General features: G+C 38.4%; 1 protein-coding gene across 6 annotated transcripts in view; it reads right to left on the bottom strand.

The window, feature by feature from the left end:
• Positions 1-24,036, bottom strand: part of Syn1 (Syntrophin-like 1) — a 59,632-nt gene extending 35,596 nt beyond the window's left edge. The window contains exons 1-4 of one of the 6 annotated variants that reach the window (XM_070097058.1): positions 23,921-24,036; positions 14,786-15,101; positions 13,762-13,900; positions 1,263-1,496 (exon numbers count right to left, since the gene is read on the bottom strand). In XM_070097058.1, the coding sequence (XP_069953159.1) occupies positions 1,263-1,496; positions 13,762-13,900; positions 14,786-15,079 (667 nt within the window). In that variant the 5' untranslated portion in view covers positions 15,080-15,101; positions 23,921-24,036. Of the gene's footprint in view, positions 1-1,262; positions 1,497-13,761; positions 13,901-14,785; positions 15,102-19,815; positions 19,990-22,451; positions 22,471-22,535; positions 22,727-23,920 lie in introns of those variants that run through there. The other 5 variants (XM_070097078.1, XM_070097044.1, XM_070097081.1 and 2 more) reach the window with 5 other exon arrangements.
• Between the last annotated feature and the right edge of the window lie 1,009 nt (positions 24,037-25,045).

Below are 25,045 nucleotides of genomic sequence, written 5' to 3' on the forward strand. Positions count from 1 at the left end.
TAGTGTGTCATTGTTTACAAGGCAGGGCGGATGGTTCCATGCATATATGCGATACATTTTGTATTATTCCATTGTTTTTAGCGTTTGTAACTGCTAAATAAGCCACCATGGGCCCAAAGAAAGCTTCTAGTGCCAACCCTGTGGTAAAAAGGGTGAGAAATACTATTTAAATACTATTGTACCACAGTCGGCTGCTGCTGCACCACCATCAGCTGCTGCTGTACCACGGTCAGCTGCTGCTGCACCACCGTCAGCTGTTGCTGCACCACCGTCAGCTGCTGCTGTACCACGGTCAGCTGCTGCTGCACCACAGTCAGCTGTACTACTTGAAGATGTGGAGAGAGGGTTGATGGTGTGGCTTAACGAGAAACAATTACTGAGAAACAATTAACCCCAGAGGGTTAGCCACCCAGGATAACCCAAGAAAGTCAGTGCGTCATCGAGGACTAACTTATTTCCACTGGGGTCCTTAATCTTGTCCCCCAGGATGCGACCCACACCAGTCGACTAACACCCAGGTGAACAGGAAAAAATGCCTGGAACTAGTGTTCATATTGGTGAATTAAAGGCCAGTAAAGGTTGGTTTGAGAGATTTAAGAATCGTAGTGGCATACACAGTGTGATAAGGCATGGCAAAGCTGAAAAATTCCAACCCCAACAAATGTTCAACTGTGATGAAACAGGCCTGTTCTGGAAGAAAATGCCAAACAGGACCTACATTACTCAGGAAGGAAAGGCACTCCCAGGACACAAGCCCTTGAAAGACAGGCTAACTCTCATGTTTTGTTGTAATGCTAGTGGGGATTGCAAAGTGAAGCCTTTACTCATGTATCACTCTGAAAATTCCAGTGTTCAAGAAAAACAATGTCTCATCAATACTTTTCAATAAAGGTAAGTGTCATTTTAGCATTTATTTATGCAATTATTGTGCATGTCTCATTGTTTTCTTTGTAGGGAAATGTATATTTCATAAAAAAAAAAATTAATATTTTTGGCTGTCTGGAATGGATTAATTGGATTTCCATTATTTCTTATGGGGAAAATTAATTCAGCTAACGATATATTCGGCTAAGGACAAGCTCTCTGAAACGGATTAATATCATTGGTCGAGGGTCCACTCTATTTAGAACATCAACAAATTTAATTACATTTCAGTACTGGATAAATCTTTTGCCAAAATTTAAGCTGCAAACTTAAGAATCATCATTGACCTAATAGTTAAATTAAAAATACACTATTATAGTAAACCTTGTATAGCATACCTTCACATTTATAGTTTTGTGTCAGATGGCAGAAAAGAAGAGGAACTGATCTTGTGTCTGGCCCATTGGTCATAACTGGTGAACTTCTATCTTCATCCGTGGTGAGAAACCCATTTTCTGCACCCAAAAAACCGGACTGGAGCTCCCACCCAATATCGGCCATTACTGAGGCTTTGCGGAAATAAGGCGTCACTTCTCGCAGATACTTGACTGTAACATAGAAGGAGGGCACCACTAGAAGGGAGCCACAGAGTATCAACACCATAAAGTAAGTCAAAAGCCACAGAAACAGCTCTCAGGCAGACCACAGTGAAAGAATGCAAATAGTCATTGATCACCAAAATTGAGATGTCAAGCAAAAGCACCAAAATAATGAAATACATAACAAATTAAGGTTGTAGTTCCAAAATGAATGGAGATCCATGATTGAGAACAGTTTCCAAGCAGGGTCCCAGTCCAGAAAGGGAATTCCCAAAGTGAAAATAAATTATCCAGGTTTGGTAATCATTGTCCATATTGGGTGGACAGATCAAAGGGTTCCAGGTTGGGTAGAGTATCCACAGTTGGTGTGAAGCCCAGGTTTGATATGGAGTCCCGGGTGCAGAATGTGGGGCCGTGTAGGGTACAGAAAGCAGGCAGGTGAGGCAGGTCGAGGACGATACATGCAGGAAGACAGAAAACAAACATGAGTGAGCAACCAAAAATCAAATCAAATAATAGCCCTTATATAGTACAGCAAATAATCAAGCACATTTAAAAATGCTAGCAACTGCTTCTCATGAATGCTTGCTCAAACGTAACTATATCTACAAGCAAAACATTTTAAAGATGCTATTATCTCACACAGTACTTGCTACACCTTGTGGATCATGATAAATAAACATTGTGGATAAATGCACCTTGTGGATCATGATAAATGAACAGTGGATAAATGCACCTTGTGGATCATGATAAATGTTCTCACTCACTGGCTGATTTGTAGGATGTAAAAAAAAAAAAAACGCTAGAAATGTGTTGTTATTCAGTGCTTCAAACATAAGAAAGTGTGGACATTATCATTAAATTGTTGCTATCATTACCAGTTTGCTGTTACTGGGGATAATTTGTTGTAATATTACATTAGTCATTTCAATGCATTCAAAACAATTATTAAGTCTATTAGTCACCTTCCACAACCCACATTCATAATTCACTGTAGGATAAAGACCCTACATCACATTTGCAGAAATTATTACAATATAATAAACAACATGAATGGGTGGTGAAAGGTATTCAGATGTGATGCACTGAAAAGGACCTACTGAGGATCAGCTCCTTTGATCAAGAGCTCTTTGCCAATGACAAGGAACCCATCCATGAAAGAATGTAGTGAGTGAAGAACAAGGAACATAACACAACTAGCCAGTAACTTACTAAGTGGAAGATTGAGACACTTGTGCAACATAAGGGAATCTTTACTGAAGAACATTTTGCCTGCCAGTAACTTCTTTGGCCCAATACAGAGAAAAACAGAGGAAGAGGAGGAGGAGTATGAGGTGATCAGTTCCTCAGCCTGGAGATGATTACCTCGAACTCTTTCTCATCTTCCTGAAGAAGCCACTGGCTGGCAAAAAGATTACTCAATAGAGATTCCCAAATGTTCCTCATGTGTTTCATTCTTCAACTTGTCGGCTTTCAAAACTATTCTTACTCCCATACAACTCAAACATTATCAGTATGTCCAACAAGAGCCCTCACATTATGTACTTTTGCCTATCCTTACTGACAGCAAACTGGTTGGAAAGGATTTCCAGCACAAGTTACATAATATATTTGAGAAAATATGATTAAATTTTTAAGTCATCTAAGGCACTTCATCCCTGTACTGCTCTATTTTCAGCTACTTTTTCCATATGACCATCTTTACTAACCAGATTCAAAATTCCTATACAGTAGTGTTTTGTTTGTAAGGAAAATGTCTCCCAAAGTGAGTCTCTGCTGGGTGATGACCCAGCCAGTGATTAAACTACTGGTGTACTGGTGCTGTTATACTGTTGCTGGTATACTGGTGCTAATGTACTGGTGCTGGTATACTGGTGCTAGTGTACTGGTGCTGGGTACCAATGATTTCAGTAATGTAACTTCAGTCCTACTGGTGTTGAATACCCATAGTTGAGCCAACTCTGCCTTACCAGGACTAGCTTTCTGCTCATTATTAAACCACAAATGTTCACCACAATATGATATGAAGCTGCTTAAACCTTACATATACTATTATAACATATTCTCTGGTATGTATATATCGCTAAAAAAATATTTTAATCCTTCTAGTACAAGATTATCTGTCACATCTATGACTGTCATAACATTTTACTTTGTATGAAGTGTGATTTCATAGTAATGTACTATACTCTAAATCAGCCAATTCTCCAAAAGCAAATTAAAAATATTTTTATATTCAGAGTAAATTCAACAAAGCCTTATTGAGCAGTAAAACAGTGTGAAGAAAAATAAGTCTACAAGGAAAAAGTCAATAACAAAAGCTTAAAATATTTTTGCATACTGACCCTTCTACTACATACCAATCTACTTCATCAACAATAACAATGATATATATGTATCGACGCTCTTAAACTAAAATGAATCCATTTATCCTTGACACAAGAATGTGACCTAAGTTATTTGTAATTCTAAATACTATTTACACACAAAGTAAAGGAAGTTTTTATGTTGAAAACACTTACAATATGTACCAATAATCTATAAAAAAAAAAAAGGAGAATATGGATAAATGTAAAACATTGTTTGAAACTACAATAAAAAACCTTAAATACATAATATTGAGAAAAACTATCACTGTATTAACAAAGAATAAGTGTCTTTACTGCCCCCACACATTTCACCTACACAACAAAGACCTTCATTTGACTGCACAAGACTGCTGTGTAGGCAAAACATTTCAGCAATAAAGACACCCAAGTGTTGCACATGTGTCTTGCTCATCAACTTGTTGGCATTGTATACCATCAAAAGTATGACAGTATATTATTATTTCATGTCACATGGCATCTTCAGATGAAGAGATCATGTGATGTGGAGCAATGATAGTTTCTCTGGCTTTGTTAAAAGTGATTTCTCTATCATTTACTTTCACAATGATGTAAAATTATCAAGATATATGTTAATTAATGTTTCATGATCCTCAAGAAGTAGCATCTGCAGTCAACAACACTAACCCAAACACTTCAAGATTTTTAAGGCCAGATACGATAGCATGATGCAAAGACATGCTTCATCCTCAAGCCTGACCTGACCACCTTGGGTCACTTAATTTGACAGACATAAGAGTACGATGCAAAGACATGCTTCATCTTCAAGTCTAACCTGACCTCATCAGGTTTGCTAATGCCAGACATGATAGCATGATGCAATAACATGCTTCACCCCAAGAAGAAGAATCACACGAAATGTCTAATACGAAGGAAAATAATGTAACAGGAGCATGCTCTGTCCCAACATAATAGTGAAAGGAAAATCCTGTATGAGTGAGGACAACAAACAAAAACATCTATTTCATATGAAAGTAATTACCACATACTGTGTAGAGAGAAAAATCTATCAAAATAAAATTTTATCCATAGTCCAGCAAAATGTAATAAAAAATAATATAAATATACTGAGATCTGAAATTAACTATGTTTTGTATTGCAAAATAATGTGACAAATGCAAATAACTATTCTAAATGAGAGAGGATAACAAGGAAAGGACATATTTTATGTAGTGCAGGAGGGCGAAGATGCCAAGAGTGCCTACTCTGCACGAGAAAAAAACTATCTGAGTAGAAGTAAATTACAAATGTGAGAAGAATGTAACTCACAGACATTCTCAAAGCCAGACAACAAGTTGCTCCATCTTTTTAAGTTATATTACAAGATGCTTGAATACAAAACATAACTTAACACACTGTATGCACAAACACGCTCAACTTCAAGCAGGAGAACTGACATTTGCATATATCACATAAAAGTACTGTAATGTGATGCAATAGTCTTGCAACAGGAAAAATAACTTGACACACACGCACATAAAAAGTAATAACACACCTCTGGCAGCCACACTATGCTAAAAACCAGTATTATACAGTATACAAGATGCACTCGTGCTGTTATATCATTGACAGAAAAGAAATGGAGCGCATTTGTACATGATACAAATGCACTCTTGATACTGTACACAAAATGAATAAAAGATGCCATAACTTGCCAATACTAGAAATGAGTGAAATATGCTTAGCATCACAGAGCACAAAATACATGCACTAACCACATCAAATAACATCTTCTAAGAACATAAAAATTATTATTTTAACACATCAATGTAGGGGTGACCCCCCAAAAAAAAGAAAATGTCTTTACCATCATTCATTCAATAGCTTTCGTGCCAGAAGTGTGAAGACACCAGAATTTAAATTACTTTTTGAATTACATCATTTCCAGCCCTCCTTCAGAGTGCAGGCACCGTACTTTCCACCACCACAACTTGAGTCCAGCTAACCAGCTTCCCTGAATCCCTCAATAAATATTACCTTGCTCACATTACAAAAGCTCATTAAGTAATAAAAACTGTGTTTCTACTCAATGATCTAACAAGCTTGCTGGATTCTCAAGCCAATAGCAATCAAAACTTCCTTTACCACTTCTTTCCAACATTTTTCAGGATAACCCTCTATCCCTTCCTCCCGCCCTAACTCTATACACCTTTTTGGTTATTCAATTGTCCTCAATCCTCTCTAAATCCCCAAACCACTACAACCCCTGCTTAGCACTACGAATTATACCGCTCATAATCCCACACCTAAGCAACATGGATCAAAACTTATGTCTAAAACAAATTAACTCTGTGACCATGATGTAATAGTGCACAAAATGTGTGATAAAGGAATAACAGGAAAAGTTGGTAGATTGATGTATAATTTCCTAACAAATAGAACACAAAGAGTAGTAGTCAACAGAGTAAAGTCTGAGGCGGCTACTGTGAAAAGCTCTGTTCCACAAGGCACAGTACTCACTCCCATCCTGTTCCTCATCCTCATATCTGACATAGACAGGGATGCAAGCCAAAGCACCATGTCTTCTTTTGCAGATGACACCCAAATTTGCATGACAGTGTCCTCCATTGAAGGACTCCAGGCGGACATCAACCAAATCTTGAAATGGGCCGCAGAAAACAATATGAAGTTCAAGGATGAGAAATTTCAACTACTCTGATATGGAAAACGTGAGGAAATTAAAACTATATCAGAGTATAAAATAAATTCCAACCACACAATAAAGCGAAAAACTAATGCAAAAGACCTGGGAGTGATAATGTCAGAGGATCTCACTTTCAAAGATTACAACATTGTATCAATTGCATCTGCTAAAAAATGACAGAATGAATAATGAGAACCTTCAAAACTAAGGATGCCAAGCCCATGATGACACTCTTCAGGTCGCTTGTTCTATCTAGACTGGAATATTGCAGCACACTAACAGCACCTTTTAAGGAAGGTGAAACTAGTGACCCAGAAAATGTACAAAGAACCTTCACAGCACACATAACTGCAATAAAACACAACGCTTGAAGTTCCTCAACCTGTACTCCCTAGAATGCAGGCGGGAAGGATACATGATTATATACACTTGAAAAATCCTAGAGAGATTAGTACCAAACTTGCACACGAAAATCACTCCCTATGAAAGCAAAAGATTCAGCAGATGATTCAACATCCCTCCCAATGAAAAGCAAGGGTGCCACTAGCACAATAAGAGACAACACAATATGTGTCAGGGGCCCAAGACTGTTCAACTACCTCCCAGCATACATAAGGGGGATTACCAATAGACCCCTGGCTGTCTTCAAGAAGGCACTGGACAGGCACCTATAGTCAGTACCTGAACAGCCGGGCTGTGATTCATAAGTAGGGTTGCATGCGGCCAACAGTAACAACCTGGTTGATCAGGCCCTGATCCACCATGAGGCCTGGTCACAGACCGGGCCACGGGGGGTGTTAACCCCCAAAACCCTCTCCAGGTATACACCGTCTTCTAGTTTTTACACTACAAATTTTCTGCATAATATTCACACCACACACTGTTCTAAAACATGTTATCTTTACTGCCTCTAACCTCTTCCTTCCTGCAACATTTAACCCTTTCAGGGTCCAGAGGCCAAATTTCAAAGTACACACCAGTGCCCAAGAATTTAAAAAAAAAAATTTATTTTTTCTTATGAAATGGTAGAGAATCTTTTTCTGAAGGTAATAAAACAAAAAGTACAAAATTTGAAGGAAAACTGACGAAATTACGCTCCCACGAATTTTGACGTGTCAGTGATATTTACGCATCGGTGATTATGCCGATGCGTAAATATTGCCGAATTTGACTAACATTTTAGGCCAATTACATTATTCCAGTCGACCAAATTCTTAGCTATTTCACTAGTAATACTTCTATTCTATCGATTGAGCACAAAAATTCGCCAAGTCAACTGTTTCAACTACAAAATAAAGTGATCGGAAATTGGTAATTTGGCCAATTTAATGCAAAGTTCAAAATACTCCAATTTCAAAATAGGGTCCAGAATAAACAATGCAGGCCTTCCTGGCACTAAACTAACATTTCCTCTGTTCATTAGTTACATTTTCTGGCTTTACTAATGAATTCCATTTTGATTTTTTATTCACATAATGAATTTTTATTCAAACAAAAAAATAGAAGATTTACTGTTATGAAGTATTGTAATAATTGTATAAATAATATCACCACATTTGTGAACGTATATTAGACCCACTAGCAGGCGTGTATTAGACGTATGAGGTCATTTATTTACTCCTGAACATTGGCAAAAATTTAACATTTCCACCACTTTGAGCTCAGTTTCAAGCCATTTTCAAAATCATCTCTTATTTCTGTAATATAACTTCCATTCTATCAAATGAGACCAAGAAATCGCAAATACAACTATAAAAAACATACGAAAAAACACTGCAAAGTCGCTGTTTTAATTGAAAATTACGGTACCAGTTTTTTCTCTCATTATGCACTATGTGCTGCAGGATTTGTTTTATGTGGTGCACACATACCACATAGATGTATTCTCTCATATCTAGGCCAAAATTTACCGCTCACAGCTTATCAGAGTGAGCTGAGCTCATGACGAAGATCTACGGTTTGGACCCTCAACGTAAAGCCATAGATCTACAGCACAGACCCTCAAAGGGTTAAAACCTATGCCTCACACCCAAATGAAAGTGTTGGTGCCACTATACTGTATTCTGGTACATACATTTCCCTTGTTTGCCTCCAAGATAAACTTCTTTCTCTCCACAGACACCTCAACACACCATTTACCTTTTTTTCCTTCCATCTATTTCATAAAACCCTTTGACATAATGTCCATTCCCAATTGTTAGAATACATTCACCTCCTCCATACTCCTCTCCCTCCAATTTTTCATTGCCTAGACTTTTTATTACTCTCAAAACTTTGCTCATTTATTTGTTCACTTTAAATTTCCATTTTTTGCATACTCGCTCAAATTCATCCACCAACCTTTGCAACTTTTCTTTAGATTCTTTTTTTGCCACCAGCAAAAAGCAACTGTAACAGCTCCTCTTTGAATCAGATTCATTATCTTTTAAGCCTGCACCTCTCACCAACACTCCAGAATTCAATCTTCCACAATCTCATCTATATATACAGTAAACCATGGTGACATCACACATCCCAGTTTGGGGCTTACTTTTATGTAATGGAAAAATAGTCCCCCTCTCTCTTACATGCTCTAACTTGAGCCACACTCTCCACATGAAAACTCTTTACATCCATCACATTGCTTCATAATCTGCCGTCACAAATATAATACAGCAAATACAGTGGACCCCCACTTAACGATCACCTCCCAATGCGACCAATTATGTAAGTGTATTTATGTAAGTGCGTTTGTACGTGTATGTTTGGGGGTCTGAAATGGACTAATCTACTTCACAATATTCCTTATGGGAACAAATTCGGTCAGTACTGGCACCTGAACATACTTCTGGAATGAAAAAATATCGTTAACCGGGGGTCCACTGTACTATGAAAAAACAAAATACATGTAATTACAAAAACATTAAAGGACAAAAATGGTGATACAAGAATATTAAAATGTGGCACAAAAACACTAAAAAAAAAAAAAAAACACACACACACACAAGAACATTAAAAACACTGCACGTCAAGACTCGACAATAAGGTTATGAGGTGCGGTGAGGATTTAACATATGATAAAAAATGCAAAAATTTAAAATGCATGCCCACAAACTTGGATACAATAGTTTAGAATGACATACTTTTAACCATGCAATTTTAACCACAAGCAGAAAATATTCAAAGGCTATTAAGACAGAAAAGTTACTTTTAAGTCAGCTTAAATTTTTATAAATGTTTGTGTTAAAACCACAGAAAACATTTATTATGGTAAAATACAGAAAACAACAGTTTGATAGAAGAGAAAAACAATAAAAGCATGAAATTTATGAATCTGATACATTCACCATTTTAAGTTTAAGCTCTTTTACAAGTGTTCCAAACTGATATACTATCTCCAACTCTCATCCAAACTATGTTCCCAACTAAGAGTGAAAAAGGCAAACCAATCTTCAGAGAATAATAAACTACTAAATCTGTTCATCTTTGTTTCATGCAAATCATAAAATAAAGATGAAGTCTACATATATGCAGGCCCTACTTTACAGCACTTCACTATGTAGCAGCTTTCATTTATACCCAGTCTTAATTGTTTTCAGACTTCCTACAATTAATATATTCACCACTCATTATAAGCTAATGACAAAAATATTTTAAGATAAGTAATGTGTGTGATGTATATGCATTTTTTAGGCCTAGCTCTAGCGCTCACTTAACCCTTTCAGGGTCGACAAACCCTCTCCCAGACTTGTTCTCATGAAAAGATAGAGAATCTTTTCCCGATCATAATGACACCAAAAGTATGAAATTTGATGGAAAACTTACGGAATTATGCACTTGTGAAGTTAGCGGTCTCGACGATGTTTACGCATCGGCGATTTTGCCCACTTTGAGCCCTATTTTTGGCCAATTCCAGTGTACTAGTCGACAAAAATCATAACTATTTCGCTAGAACTCCATTTTTTCTATCGAATGAGTACAAAAAAACTGACCCATTTACCCATTTCAACTATCCAATAAAGTAGTCAGAATTTAGCAATTTTGCCAATTTCACACAAATTTCAAAAGATGCCAATTTCCAAATAGGGTCCAGAATAAATAAGAAAGACATTCCTGGCACTAAAATAACATTTCCTCTGTTCATTAGTCACTTCCTCATGCCCCTCTTACATTCTTTTGCTTTCCACTTTGAATTTATATTCTCACAAAAAATAGAAGATTTACTGTTATGCAGACTACTGCATTAGTGTAAAAATGGTATAAATACTATCAGCGCACTTGTGAAATAATATCAGACTCACCAGTTGATGTGTATTGGACGCATAGCATGATTTGTTTACTTTTGAACTTTGGCAAAAATCGAAGATTTCTGCTACTTTGAGCTCAATTTCAAGGTACTTTTTATTGTAAAACCAAGCAAAATCGTCTCAATTTCTGTAATATGTCTTCCATTCTATAAAATGAGACCAGGAAAACTAGAATACCATCATAAATACTATACGAAAATACAGTGCAAAGTTGCTGTTTTAAACCATTTAAATCATTACGCCACACTGTGTGCTACAGGATTTTTTTTATACTGCGCACACTGACCACATAAACCCATTCTTTTATATGTAGGCCTATCAGCTTTCTCTCACTAGATTAGAGGGCGCTAGAATTTAGGCGTATTAGTACGTCAAAAACCCTGGTGCGTAAGCTGCACTAGTACGTCAGAAACCCTGAAAGGGTTAATACCATATATGACAGTGTAAACATGTTATTAGGCCTTTATATGCATTTGTAAGTGAAAAAAAGGCTATGTTTCACTTTACAGCAGTAGCCCACCTGCATAATAAACTTATAGATAGGTGGATGAAGGATGGGAAGAAATGTTGCAGCTCAGAGGGTCATTTGAAGTATGATATCTGTGCACTTCTGGCAAGACAGCTACTGAATAAGTGAGGGTGAATGTGATTCCTTCACTGAGTTGTTTTGCACTGGTAGAAAATGGGTAATGTGACATAAAAGATAAAAAACATAATACATGAAGAAGAATGAAAAATACAGTGAAAATTGCAAAACACCTAAGTCAAAATGAGAAAACATATTCATTACAGGAATTTGTTAAGTTTGAGAAAGGAGACATCACTAGCGTGTGAATGTGGCAAAAGATGAGAACCACTATCAGGAGAGTGATACACAATTTACCTCTTCTATGATTGTACTTTGTGGACACTTAAAGTAAGCCAGTTTCCAGATTTCCTATGATTTCAATTTCAAACATCGTAACACCCTCAATATACTGCACAGACATTTAGCTAGACTTGGAAAAAAGTAAAAACAAGCACATGCAACAATGAAATTAAAAAAAAATGACATCTTGTAAGTGCATGCACACAATGCCCTTTTTTGTAGTGTGATAAAGCCATCCCAGTTATGTATATCCCACATGCCCTCTCCCAGAGTACAGAAGACTCAGTCATAACAGCAGCTATACGTCACCATCTCAGCACACATCTGCAGACTCCTCCATTCTGACAAATACCCTTCTAAACCTCCAGATTAATTACATAATGAAATGTTATTCTTCCAATTATCATTTCTTTCATGAGACTCCTATCAGTTCTCTAACACCAATATTTATATATTCAAATAAATGATTATGAAAAGATGAATTCCTGGCATTTTATTCCAGAACAAGCCTCGCGGGGAGGGAAATTTGTAGTTCTAGATCTTTTGCGCTCTCGTGTGTCATTAGGAACTGTACAATGTTGCAAGACTAGCAACAGACAGGAGAGGAAATTCTGAGTCAAGTACATCTGAGGCAGCTGCCACTCATGCACTTCTGCCTTGCTTCAAGAGAATTTCCCCTTCTATGTGTTGCTAGTCTTGCAACACTGCATAGCTCCTGATGCTCCAAGTGTGAAAGATCTAGAGCTAAAGATTTCCATCCTTGTGTGGCTTATTCTGCACTGTTAAGATCACTTGTTTGTGATTGTGTTGCATTTTCTTCCATATTCATTTTGCACTACCAGAGGAAACATTGCCAGAACTGAGGCCTGGATGTAAAACCATGTCTGTTTGGTTTTAAATTTTGCCAAAAAGTTCTTTCCAAGAATAATTAAAATTTCATAAAGGAATTCATTTGAACTAATTAACCATACCATAGTATAAATACATACTGTATTTATGTTTTGGGTTTAGTTTAATCAAGTTTAGAATCAACGTTTCATCATCATTTACTCCTCAAACAATTCATAAAACTAGCGAGAGAACAACATTTAACTAATAAGATTCAACTTAACAAAAATCTGGTGTATAAGAAATGCAATCTATCTTCTATTACAACAAAGTATGGCACAGGCACTGGAGACTGTAAAAAAAAATAATGACAAATGCTGAGTGGAATGACACTGCCAATAAATGGAGTAAAACAAAAAGAGTTAGGAACATTTCACTCAGAATTACCATGAGCAAAATATTATTCAGTTTAGGTCTACCTTGTCAATGTCAGTGTTTCACTGAAAATGTTGAATCTCCAAAATACATGTGAATACATTTATCTTAGACTTGTACCAGATTTTTAACATGGTATCATACAGTGCTGTATTATCCAAATTAATTTAAACCTGATTCATTATTTTGCTATAGAGTACAGTACAGTGAAACCTCAGTATGATGGACTAACTGTATGGGGGTATCCATTTAAATGAAAATGTGTTGTATTGAAATGTTCAATGCAACAGACTTGTCCGTTATATGCAGAACCCACAGGACACGTGCACGAATGCTAACAGATAAAAGCTCAATGCACCAGACTTGGTCTATTGTATATTATTATTATAATAAAAAAGAAGCGCTAAGCCACAAGGACTATACAGTGGTCTATTGTATAAGGAGCTTACTGGATGGACACACACACACACATCACTGCTAGTGGGTAAAATTTTGATGCAGCCGACTTCGCCAGTTGCACTCAACCTGTGTCTGGCCAAATATTTTGTCAGTTATATCTAAAATTTAAAATCTGTTACACAGAGATCGTTTTATTGAGGTTTTACAGTACTAACAGTCACTAAGAAATAATAACTTTTACTTTAATTTCAACATTGCTGTTTTTTAAGTAATTTGTGACAACAGCAACATTGATACCCCAAAAACATACACTTCAATTCCTTTACATATTTGTTAAAATTAAATGAGATAATTTTTTATCTAAAAACTAATTACATGTCTATAATTCTGCAGAGAAATACTTCTTACAAACCTTGAAACAAATAAAAGCTTCAAAATCTCAAGGCATTACCTTCAAGTGTGACGACTTTGCCAGCTCTCTTCAGGGCACGTACTGCTTCATCATGCGTGGCCTCCTTCAGGTCTTCCCCATTGACAGAAAGAATAGCATCTCCTACATACAGATTCTCTGTCAGGTCAGCAGCCATACCCTGTATTAAAATAAAAAATATATAAAAATTTAACATTTCTCCATTGCCCTAATTAGCAAGTGTATGGATGAGGCAACCCCACAGCCCAACAAGAGCATGCATGTATGAGTATAAACAATAAACTGGAATGGGTGGCCTATGGGTCAGGAAACAGGCTCTGGACATAGCCTCTTTGGCCCTCACCAGACAAACATTTGAGTAAGCAGACTTGGTTCAATACCTCCGAAGACAACTGGATACTATGGCTACAGACAAAATACAGAATTACGGACTTTTGTTCATTCTGTCCAATAATTTTTTTGTGAGAAATTGTAGAAATTCATTAATGAGAGGTTTTACTGTACTGTACACATAATTTACAGATATATTGCAATAAACATTGAAAATAAAACAGATTTTGTCTATAATTTTAAAAGTCCATTATACTGAAGGGTTTATTGTACAACAAAAGAATCAGTGTAGCTCAAAATATTCTTAAAACTCTTTTCTAAAATTTCTCTCTTATCTTCTCCTATGACAACAAAATCTGGAGCAAAGTGGGAGCTGTTAAGCAGCTTGGGAGGTTATTCCTGCACTTATATGTTTAATTTTTGTGTACATTGCAATATTAATTACATAAGCTCAAGTAAACATTTAAAGCCTCATAATCTTAAATATTTAAAGCTTTATAAGTAAAAAATGTATAAAAAATAAAGAACAAACATCCCTAAGCTCACAAGAATGCATGCATACATATGCATTACACATTACCAAACAGCAGGAACTTCTCATGCTTTCTCTTTCTTCATCCTACATCAGCAATAGCATCAAGGTATTTAAGAGTACATAAAAACTAAGATTATACAAGACTAACTTTCCAAAAATGCAACAGATATATTGATTTACCTTAAAAATTTTAGATATGAGGATTGGCATCTTGTTCTCCCTTCCACCTTTAATTGAGATACCAAGGCCATTGTTATCAGACTTGCAGATCTGAACAACTCTTTTCTGACTTGCTATTGGCTCAGGGACTTCACTTGGTCCACTTTCTCCATCAGACCCTTGAAGATTATTGAGGTCATCCAGGTCAGTGAGTGTGACAAACAGATGGTCAGCCTCCAGGGTGAGTCGTGCCTCGTGCCATATACCACCAATCCCCCCAACGAGGACCTCTGTGTTACCCACCTTCTCTCCCATAATTATTTAGACGTCACATCACCTAAAATGAAAATAACATTAAGAATGTAAGCCTAAATATAATTAGATATAGAATATCATTTAAGTTCTAAAATATCAAAATTAAAGATATTGTAAATACAGTAAAGAACATTCTGATGCTCCATAATTAACAATGTATTTTTTATAAATCAGATACATATTGAAGCAGCATACCCATTTTAACTAATACCTGTCTAAACACAAAGGTAACTGCATGCACTGAACTAAAACCATTGAATACAGTATAACTGTAAAACTTTTACTGTTGATCAAAACTGTAATGCGGTCTAGAAAACATATATGCAAGACAAGAACAAGTATTTTTTTAACATACCAGCAATCTCCCACCGAGGCAGGGTGACCCAGAATAGAAGAAACACCTTCACTGTCATTCATTCAATCACCATTTTGCCAGAAGTGTACTGACATCATAGTCAGATAACCTTCAGAACTGCAACATTCGCACCCCTCCTTTATAGTAGAAGCACTGTACTTCCTGACTCCAGAATTCAAGTCCAACTACCCAGTTTTCCTATGAATCTCTTTCATAAATGTTAGCTTGCCGACACTCCCACAGCACATCAAATCATAAAAATCACTTGTCTCCACTCATTCCCATTGAACATGCCCACACAAGTTAGGAAAACTAACTTGTGATCTTATTGCATGATTAAAAGATATCAAGCACACCACAGAGAATACAAGTGTGTGACTTCAAAATTTTAAGTGCATAAATAAGAGCAACAAACTATTATCTGAAAATTAAAACTTCTTTTAAATATATTAAATATAGTGTTCACACTACTGGTGGAAACAATTTGTTTATAGATATTGTATTTCAGTAATTACTTTAATAATTACATTTTGTAAACCTATTAATACATTATTATTAGAATAATGACAGTACTGGAGCTAAAATAAAAAACAATAATTAAAACAAGAAATAACAAGATATAATCAATTACATATTCTGGGAAACAAAAGTGCTCCAAATGTAATAAAATAATAGCTTTGATTTAGGTGTCATATGTGGTTTTCTTATTTATACAAATATAGTAAATAAAATAATTAGAAGTGGGAAGCCTGTGTGTAGAGTTTAGTTCTGTATACTTGTCAACACAAACTGACAAGTATTATTGTACTTGTAATACAGTATTAAGGTTTTAACAGAAAAGCTGTATTATTATTATTACATATAATCAAAGAAAGCGCTAAACCGACAAGGATCATACAGCGCTGCAGGGCAGAAAATAGTGCTGGGGCTATAAACAGCTAGGTGGGGAGGGGATCAGTGGTGAGGGGAGAAAAGGGCTGGAAGGGACACTAAGGGCTGTGTCAAAGTTTGTATAGTAAAGCAGTTGCTGATAAAAAGTAAAAAAATGATTGTAAGTCAAAGGCAGGACCATCTGCAAGAAGGGAAGATGAGGTAAAAGCAGCATTGTTGGAGGCAAATCTTGGGAGCTCGTTGGTAAACCAGGCAATCTACAAGAACCAAAATAGGAACCCAACAAACCTCACAGAGAGGAATATGGTGTCGTTCCATGAGATACCCTTGAGTAGGGTGGGTATGGCCAATGCGGAGATGGGAGAGCACAGTCTCCCAAGTACAGCAATGGTGGTAAGAAGATGGCCACAAACCTAAAAGCGGTTTAACAGAGTGCAATTTGTTATGGTGCATGCCCAACCACTGTTGTTGCCAACGGTCGCTGCACGAAGACGAGCAGAGATGACTGGAAAATAATCTCTGAACGGAATACCTCTATAGGAAACCAGAAGATCATGCACTGTTGACCGTGCAGCAGCATCCGCTTGTTCATTGCCCTGCACATCAACGTGTCCAGGGACCCAACAGAAAACGATGTACAGTGGACCCCTGGTATTCGATGGCATCGGTATTCGATAAATCCAGTATTCGATGCATTTTAACGCAAAAATTTTGCCTCGGTATTCGATTGAAAACCCGGTATTCGATACGATTCGTTCGAGATGTATCCACATGTGGCCTGAACTGCCCTGTGTATGCCAGTGTTTACAAGCCAGCCAGTGTGAGCGCATCTAAGGATACATTCGGTACATTCCATATAATCACTGTTTTTGGTGCTTGTTTCTGCAAAATAAGTCACCATGGGCCCCAAGAAAGCTTCTAGTGCCAACCCTGTGGTAAAAAGGGTGAGAAATTAGTATGGAAATTAAGAAAGATTTTGAAGGGTTTGGGGCTAACCCTGAGAAGCCTATGCCAGTTGTGGAATCCATTGTGCCTACTTCAAAAATTAAGGAAATGTGTGCACAGTGGGTTGAACTGCAAACCTTTATGGATGAAAATCACCCTAACACAGCTATTGCAAGCCGTGCTGGTGACTATTACAATGACAATGTTGTAGCCCATTTTAGACAAATCATAAAGGAACGGGAGGTACAGAGCTCTATGGACAGATTTGTTGTGCTACAGAGGTCCAGTGACTCAGCTGGTCCTAGTGGCATTAAAAGAAGAAGGGAAGTAACCCTGGAAAAGGACTTGCTACCTCAAGTCCTAATGGAAGGGGATTCCCCTTCTAAACACTAACACCATCCACACTCTCCCCTCCTCCCATCCCATCAATCATCACCAGATCTTCAATAAAGGTAAGTGTCATGTAACTGTGCATGTCTTCTTCAGTTTGTGTATATTAAAATTAATATTTCATGTGGTAAAAAAAAAAAATTCATACTTTTGGGTGTCTTGCACGGATAAATTTGATTTCCATTATTTCTTATGGGGAAAATTGATTCGCTTTTCGATATTTTCGGTATTCGATGAGCTCTCAGGAATGGATTAATATCGAATACCGGGGGTCCACTGTATTTGTTTTTGCTAGCCACATGGCGCAACCATAGTTGAATACGAAGGACTAATGGATGAGGGGAATCAAACTGTTTAATGGCTCGTAAAGCACTGAGGGAATCTGAAGTGATCACAAACATTGAAGGAGACATATATGTAATACAGAGACATACGTATATGTAATACAGAGAAGTCAGGGAACACCGCTGTGAACCCAACACCGTCAGAAGATTTAGAACCATCTGTATAAACAGCAACAGCATGAGCATGTGACCGGAAGTGATAAGAACATATGAAAGAAAGAGCACTACAACAGGCCTACTGGCCTATGCGAGGCAGGTCCAATTCTCCCACCGGCTTAAGCCAATGCCTTGACCTAGTGAAGTCAGACACGTCACATTAGGGAGGAGCACGGCATCCGACCTAGTAGCACAAGCTAGTCAGGTCCAACTCACACCCACTCATGTATTTATCTAACCTATTTTTAAAACTGCACAACGTTTTAGCTTCTATGACGGTACTTGGGAGTTTGTTCCACTCATCCACAACTCTATTACCAAACATGTGTTTTCCTATATCCTTCCTGAATCTGAATTTTTCCAATTTAAAGCCATTGCTGCGGGTCCTGGCTATGTTAGATATTTTTAGCACGCTATTTACACACCCTTTATAAATTCCTGTTTTCCATTTATACACCTCAACCATATCCCCCTTAATTCTACGCCTTTCTAGAGAGTGCAGATTCAGGGCCCTCACTCTATCCTTATAGGGAAGATTTCTGATACATGGGATCAACTTAGTCATCCTCCTTTGTATGTTTTCCAGTGCACTTATATCCATTCTGTAATACAGTGACCAAAACTGCGCAGCATAATCTAAATGAGGCCTAACCAAAGATATATAGAGTTAAATGAGGATTTCTATTATTTATACTTCTTGCTATGAAGCCAAGGATTCTGTTAGCTTTATTGCGAACACTAATGCACTGTTTAGTTATGTGTGGCATGGTTATTTTCCTGTCCAACATTTAGAACTTTGCTTCTGTCTATATTAAACTGCATCTGCCACTATTCAAATCATCCTGGAGTGCTCTAATGTTCTCATTAGAATGAACTGGATGGCCTATTTTGGTGTCATCATGAGCTTGTTCTGCATTCTGAACAGTAACTATGTGTGCACCGCTTCAAAAAGCCTGAAAGCATATATTTTGGCCAATGTGTCGTAAAAGAACTTTACCAGTACTATGGTCAAAAAGATAATCAGTTGGAGATGTCGGTTGTAGGGAGAAGAATTTAGTCCACTGCGTACTTGTAAACATGGTGCATAAAGGAAGTGGGTGTTGCATACGTCGTTTTTGGGTAGAATGAACAGACATCGAAGAACCATCATCAGAAAATGGTCTGGAACGTTTAGGCGTAGTACCATGGGTGGCCCGCCCTGAGGTAGGTGTGTGATCCGAAAACTGTCACACTGTATTTGGGGAAGCCGGATGCAATGTTAAAGGCATGCAAGAGGCAGAGGCACTAACAGAAACGGGCAGAGCCCCAGCACCTGGAACAGGTGATGAAGCGTCACCAGCAGAAGGTACAGGGGTATGGGAAAAGTCTAGAGAATGGTCCAATAATGAAGCCGGGTCAGAACAGGATGCGGGAACAGAAAGGGGCCTGGGAGGAGGAGTGTTATCACAGAACAAAGACTCCAGGATAGTGGTGTACTTCTTTCTTATTATTTTAAAGAAAAAAAAAAAAGAAACAAGGAAAGAAATAAAAAAAGAGGGACAGTGGATGGACAGTCACTAGAAGGCATGAAAGGGTCATAAGTTCCTCCTCTCATCCAAGAGGACCTCAGCCCACAAGCAGTGCAGATGCAGTGTGGAACCCATGCCATACCCTACCTTTCATGCCAGTAAACCAGCACTCCGGGATAGCAACCTCAGCAGACAAAAGAGAGGGGGGCCGGAGACCTGCCACAGAGCATACCTCCTTCAGCTGTCACCTCCCAGAACTGATAGGCAGCCTCTGGAGATACACCCATCATCTGCAGGATACCCAGCCCACTTCTCGGAAATCTGAGAAGGGACCAGGACACTTCCAGACAATCCAGATTCCATGGTGAACTACACCACACCTGAGGAACCTCACTGAGTGGGGTGAACTCCAGCACACTTCCCCCTACCTAGAAACTGTGATGCCAGATGGGGGAAAGGGAGGGTTGGGAGGGGGGGAGGAAGGGGTAAAGGGGGGATGAGGAGGATGGTATAGGGGAGGGAGGACTGGGGGTAATTAGGTTCAGTCTGAGAAAGAAGACCAAAAGGTCCAATTCCTCAGACCAATAGCCTCTTTACCACGACAAGGAGCCCCCCTCTTAAAGGGAAGGAAAGCTGTAAATAATCTGCCGCTGGATGCTCAGTTTATGCACTCAGGTATCTACCAAACATTAGACCACATAATTAACAATATGTACCTGTAAACTGAAACATTTCGTGGATCAGTATGTGATAAAATTAACTGATTTCTTAAATGACCAATGTCAGCAAGTTATCCAGGAGGCAGGTTAGATGACTTGTTAAAATATAATTGTAATAATATTCAACAGCATAATTTAGATTTAGGTTAAGTTGGGCTATGTTAGGTTTGTGTCTGCCAATAATTTTACAAAATCTACAAAAACCCTTGATTTAACAGACTAATAGAGGAGCGGCTGGTCAGTACTGGTGACGGTGGATAGAGACAAGACAGTTTTGCTGTGAATGTAACAATACTGGACTATTCTGTAACCATTAAATCGAGGGTTTACCGTACGGGAGAACGTCTCGCCAGTAAAAAAAATAATGGAGACTTCTGACCAATTGGTGACTTAGACACTGGTAAAATCAGTGGCATTCCCTGGATCACTCTTATTGGGTAGAATTTAAAACAGACTAATATTTTCTGTCTTTAGTGGGATAAGAGGCAGAGAAGAGACCTACCACAGTATGTCAAAACTTTTTCTTGGGGGTTACAGGGGACTTTGCCAAGCAAAAATTTAGGAAGACTAGCTTCAGAAGTTTCTCCACAACAGCCACAAACATACTTTTAATTTTGTATATTAGATACGAATAGCATTAATAACTACACTAATATTTTTAGCAGCAAAGCAAAATAAAAAAAAAAAGAGCATTTAGTTCAATATTGCCAGAAATGGATTAGCTTAACTCAAAACACACAGCTGACCACTAATTTATGTAGGATAAAGAGATATTATTACCGTATATAGAGATCATTCCCAAAAAATCATAAATAGGCAATAATGCAGCAGATGATAGTAAATTATGTTTAATTACAAGGAACACCTAATTTTCCAGACACCACTCAACCTGCTGACTTCTGAGGATGAAGAAACTTTATTTGGATTAATAACCCAAGTGGATTATCTAATAACCTCTGAGATAACCCAAGAAAGCCAACAGTATAGCTCATTTCCATCAAGATCCTTCGATATTTCCCAGAATGAAACTCACACAACGACTAACTCCTAGGGGTAATAGTGGACGACTGCTACATGGTGTTAAGTTTATTCAGGAACAGGTTATTATTATAATAAAAGGGGAAGTGCTAAACCCATAGGATTATACAGTGCCTGTGGGGGGATGTGGAAGGAATTCAGGCTTAATTCAGGGAACTGGAGCACAGATCCAATTCCCTAGATCAAGAGCCCCCAGAACATCAAAGAACCTTCCTTGAGGGGACTCAGGAACAGATACACATAAATACGGTTACATAAATTATCATACATAGCAGCATATGTGTAGATTACCGAGGATAACCAAAAAGAGTCAGATAAAGTGACTTATTTCCATTGGGGTCCTTGGTGGATTTTAGTCATCAATTATAGTTTGAATTGTAAAATATTAATCTGGTTTTAGAGTTCAGATATTATTTTGAGAAAATAATAAGAAATGTAACCAATGAAACTAACTTAATTAACCTAACTTAACCTTAGTCAGCCATTGGTAGATTTACACAATACTTGGTTGTATACACTGCAAAGTTCCAAAGAATAGTAATTGTAAATGATAACCCTCCATGTCAACTGTTTACTGTTAGGTGAACAGGAAAGCAGGCATCATGACTTTCCACACCCAGGATTGATCCTGGGCCCTTCAGTTGTGAGCTGAATCCCCTCAAAGGAGTTTCCTTGATGCTGGCTGAGGTGCATTTGTTCCAAGGCGTTGGACTTTTCCTCCCCCTATCTTGAGTCGAGACTAAATGCCTCTCATTGCCCAGGTATTCTATGATCCGTATGGGTTTAGCGCTTCCTAGATATGAGGTGTATGTAATAGCAGAACTGTGAAGTACGCAAGTGTCTCACACCATAATGTGAACTCCGCCCCCCAGACACAGGCACCAGTGGGTTGTAGCTAAGCCCTAGCTCCTGGCCCAGCACCCTCGTCACACAGCACACCCACTTCACCTTAAGGGGGACCTAGTTCAGTCTTAAACCTCTACCCACTTCTCCACTCAGCCTACCCTTGGTACCCCCGTGGCCTACCCTCACTCGTGATGTGAGTGCCTAGGCCTACCGTGCCCCTAGGCCTCCACTACACCGTAAATTAGAACAACCTTGAGCACTCACTCGGGGTCTCACTCCTAGCACCACCAATAACAAAGTTGCGTTCAACATGCCACGAATAATTTTTTTTATCGCCACTGTGTGTCATTCATAGTCCTTGATGCCCTAAGATTTTCAATCAATAAATAGTGATATTCGGTCAATTTTGCAAATGTAATTAGCCTGGGATTTAGTATTTTAGGGGAAGATTAACAAGTGGGTGGTTAGTGAAGGTTGGCTCCGCCGAACATCTCCATGTCTGGTTCTCTTGAAATGACTGTGAGGTCTATTAAATGACCGCAAATACTCCGAATAATGGAAAAATCTATAATATTTTAGCCTTAAGAGCATTTAATAAAATTGTTTCGTTGTCTATGGTGATGCATGAGTCGAAATGTGTAAAGTTACATTGATTTGTAAATGTTAAACTAAGTCAGAAAGAAGGGGTTTAGATGCGAGCCCCGGCACTGAGGGGAGGGCGTAAGATTAATCTCTAAGTGTAGAGCTAAACTGATCATTTCCTCTCACTCAAGCACTGTTCATTTATTTCCAGCAGCATCTGATAATTACAACACATCCCTGGAAATCAAATCGACTCCTATGAGTCGCCGTTAAAGCCGAGGGAAGGGCAAGGCAGGATTCGAATGCAGGAGGGCTGGAGGGCTGAATTATTTACGGGAGTGTGGAGTGAGTGGCTCTCCCTCCCTCATTGTTCACTCCTCAGGCAATATCTTACTCTCAGCACATCTCTCCTTTTACATATATTACCAAAAGTTTACCTTCAGTGGCACAGCACAGTTTCAGCCAATCTCTGAAGTCCTTAAATACATCAAAAATATTCTGATATTCGTACTGACTGGTATATATATCTGTATATTTTCTAGGTATATTCACCCCTGCATTTTCTTCACCAGGAAGGAACTTAAGCACTGGCATTTTTCCTGGTATATGACAGCAGTCGTAAAGTGCCTTGAGCTTTATTCCGCGATATTTCAAGTCAAGACACCTTTAAATTGTTAGTCGGTGGGAGAGAATTTTTTCCACGTTTTTATTATTGTGTCTTATTTTAAGCTTTTGTTTTTACAGCGATAGAGAGGCAGGGCTAAGTTAAACAAGGGGAAATATACACAATAACAGCTGCTACACTATACATAGAGGATCACGTTAGCAGGTCGAAGTGACATATAACCCCGTATAACACGTCTTATTTTGATGTAAAAACAAAATTTCCATAACACAGTATTGCAATCTCTCACCATAAATCTACGAGCACAGATGAGTAGATCAAATAATGCTTCCTGATGCACTGAACATAAATAATGCTGTCAAAAGTACCATTGACAAGACAATGTAATTCACACATCGTTCTACCTTACATCACAACAATGTACACAAACCAATATATTCACCATTTTTAAGGAGAAACAGTAGAGCAAGTTTTAGTCAAGAAAGCGAATTTCTTGTCTGTTAGAGAGAGAGTAAACTAGTGTTTCCTCGCGAGTGAGTGCTTGACGAGAGTGCCAGCGCCAGAGTGCCTTCTACACCCGCGCCCACCTTCCATCCTTAAAACATTCAATATATATGCTCACTGTAGTCGCCGCCTCCGCACTGCATGGAATAGCAAAACATTTTGGCTTTCACTTCTCATCTCAGCGACAATGCGAAGCTATGAAATGATTGCAAAAGCACTTTGCAAATTGATTAGTTGTCCCCAGAGTACCTTGGTGACGGGGTGTATGGGAAGTCTAGGAACAGGAGGAGCTGGTGTTATATTTATCAGTGTGGTGAGGCGCTCACGAGGGCTACCTCCACCTCACTATAGCAGCACCTACAGTTGCACCACCTCTACTACAGAAGGTCTGAGTACAGAACCTCCACCTCAAGTATGGGAGGACCTGGAGTTGCGCCTTTTCCTCCGCTGCAAGAAGGGCCGAGAGCTAAATCTCCCTCTTCCTCCTCCATTTAGAGCAAGACCTGAAGTTGCACCTCCTCCAGTGGAGGAGGGTCCAAAGTTGAACCTCATCCACTACAGTAGGATCTGGATTTGTAACCCTTCCTCCTCGTCCTCCACTACGAGAGGACCTGCAGTTGCATTTCGTCCTTCACTACGGAAGGACCAAGAGTTCCACCTCCTCCTCTACCACGGGAGAAAGTGAAATTACATCTTCGCTACAGGAGAAAGTGGAGTTACATCTCCTTTTCTTGGGAAGGAGTGAACTTTCTCTTATGTTACATAAGGAAAGTAAATGCTAGATAATTAGTGGAACCTCCATTGCTATGAAGGGACCTAATCTGCCAGGGAAGCAGAGGATCTCGTCTAAGAGCAAATGAGTAGACTTCTTTCCCTTACTTCTCCTCGTCATCCAAGGCGAGATTAAAGGAGCACCTTGTTGACTTCCACTCAGGTCAAAGGTGACACCAGACAATGTCACGCTTTCCATTGTTTCAGTTCACTCATTGTGTTCATGAAACTGTTCGTTGTAGTGCTCTGAGTGTTCTCAACACATGTGGTGCTCTGACTATTATTCTCAATA

The sequence above is a fragment of the Cherax quadricarinatus genome, chromosome 4, assembly GCF_038502225.1.
Source record: "Cherax quadricarinatus isolate ZL_2023a chromosome 4, ASM3850222v1, whole genome shotgun sequence".
NCBI classification, from domain to species: Eukaryota; Metazoa; Arthropoda; class Malacostraca; order Decapoda; family Parastacidae; genus Cherax; species Cherax quadricarinatus.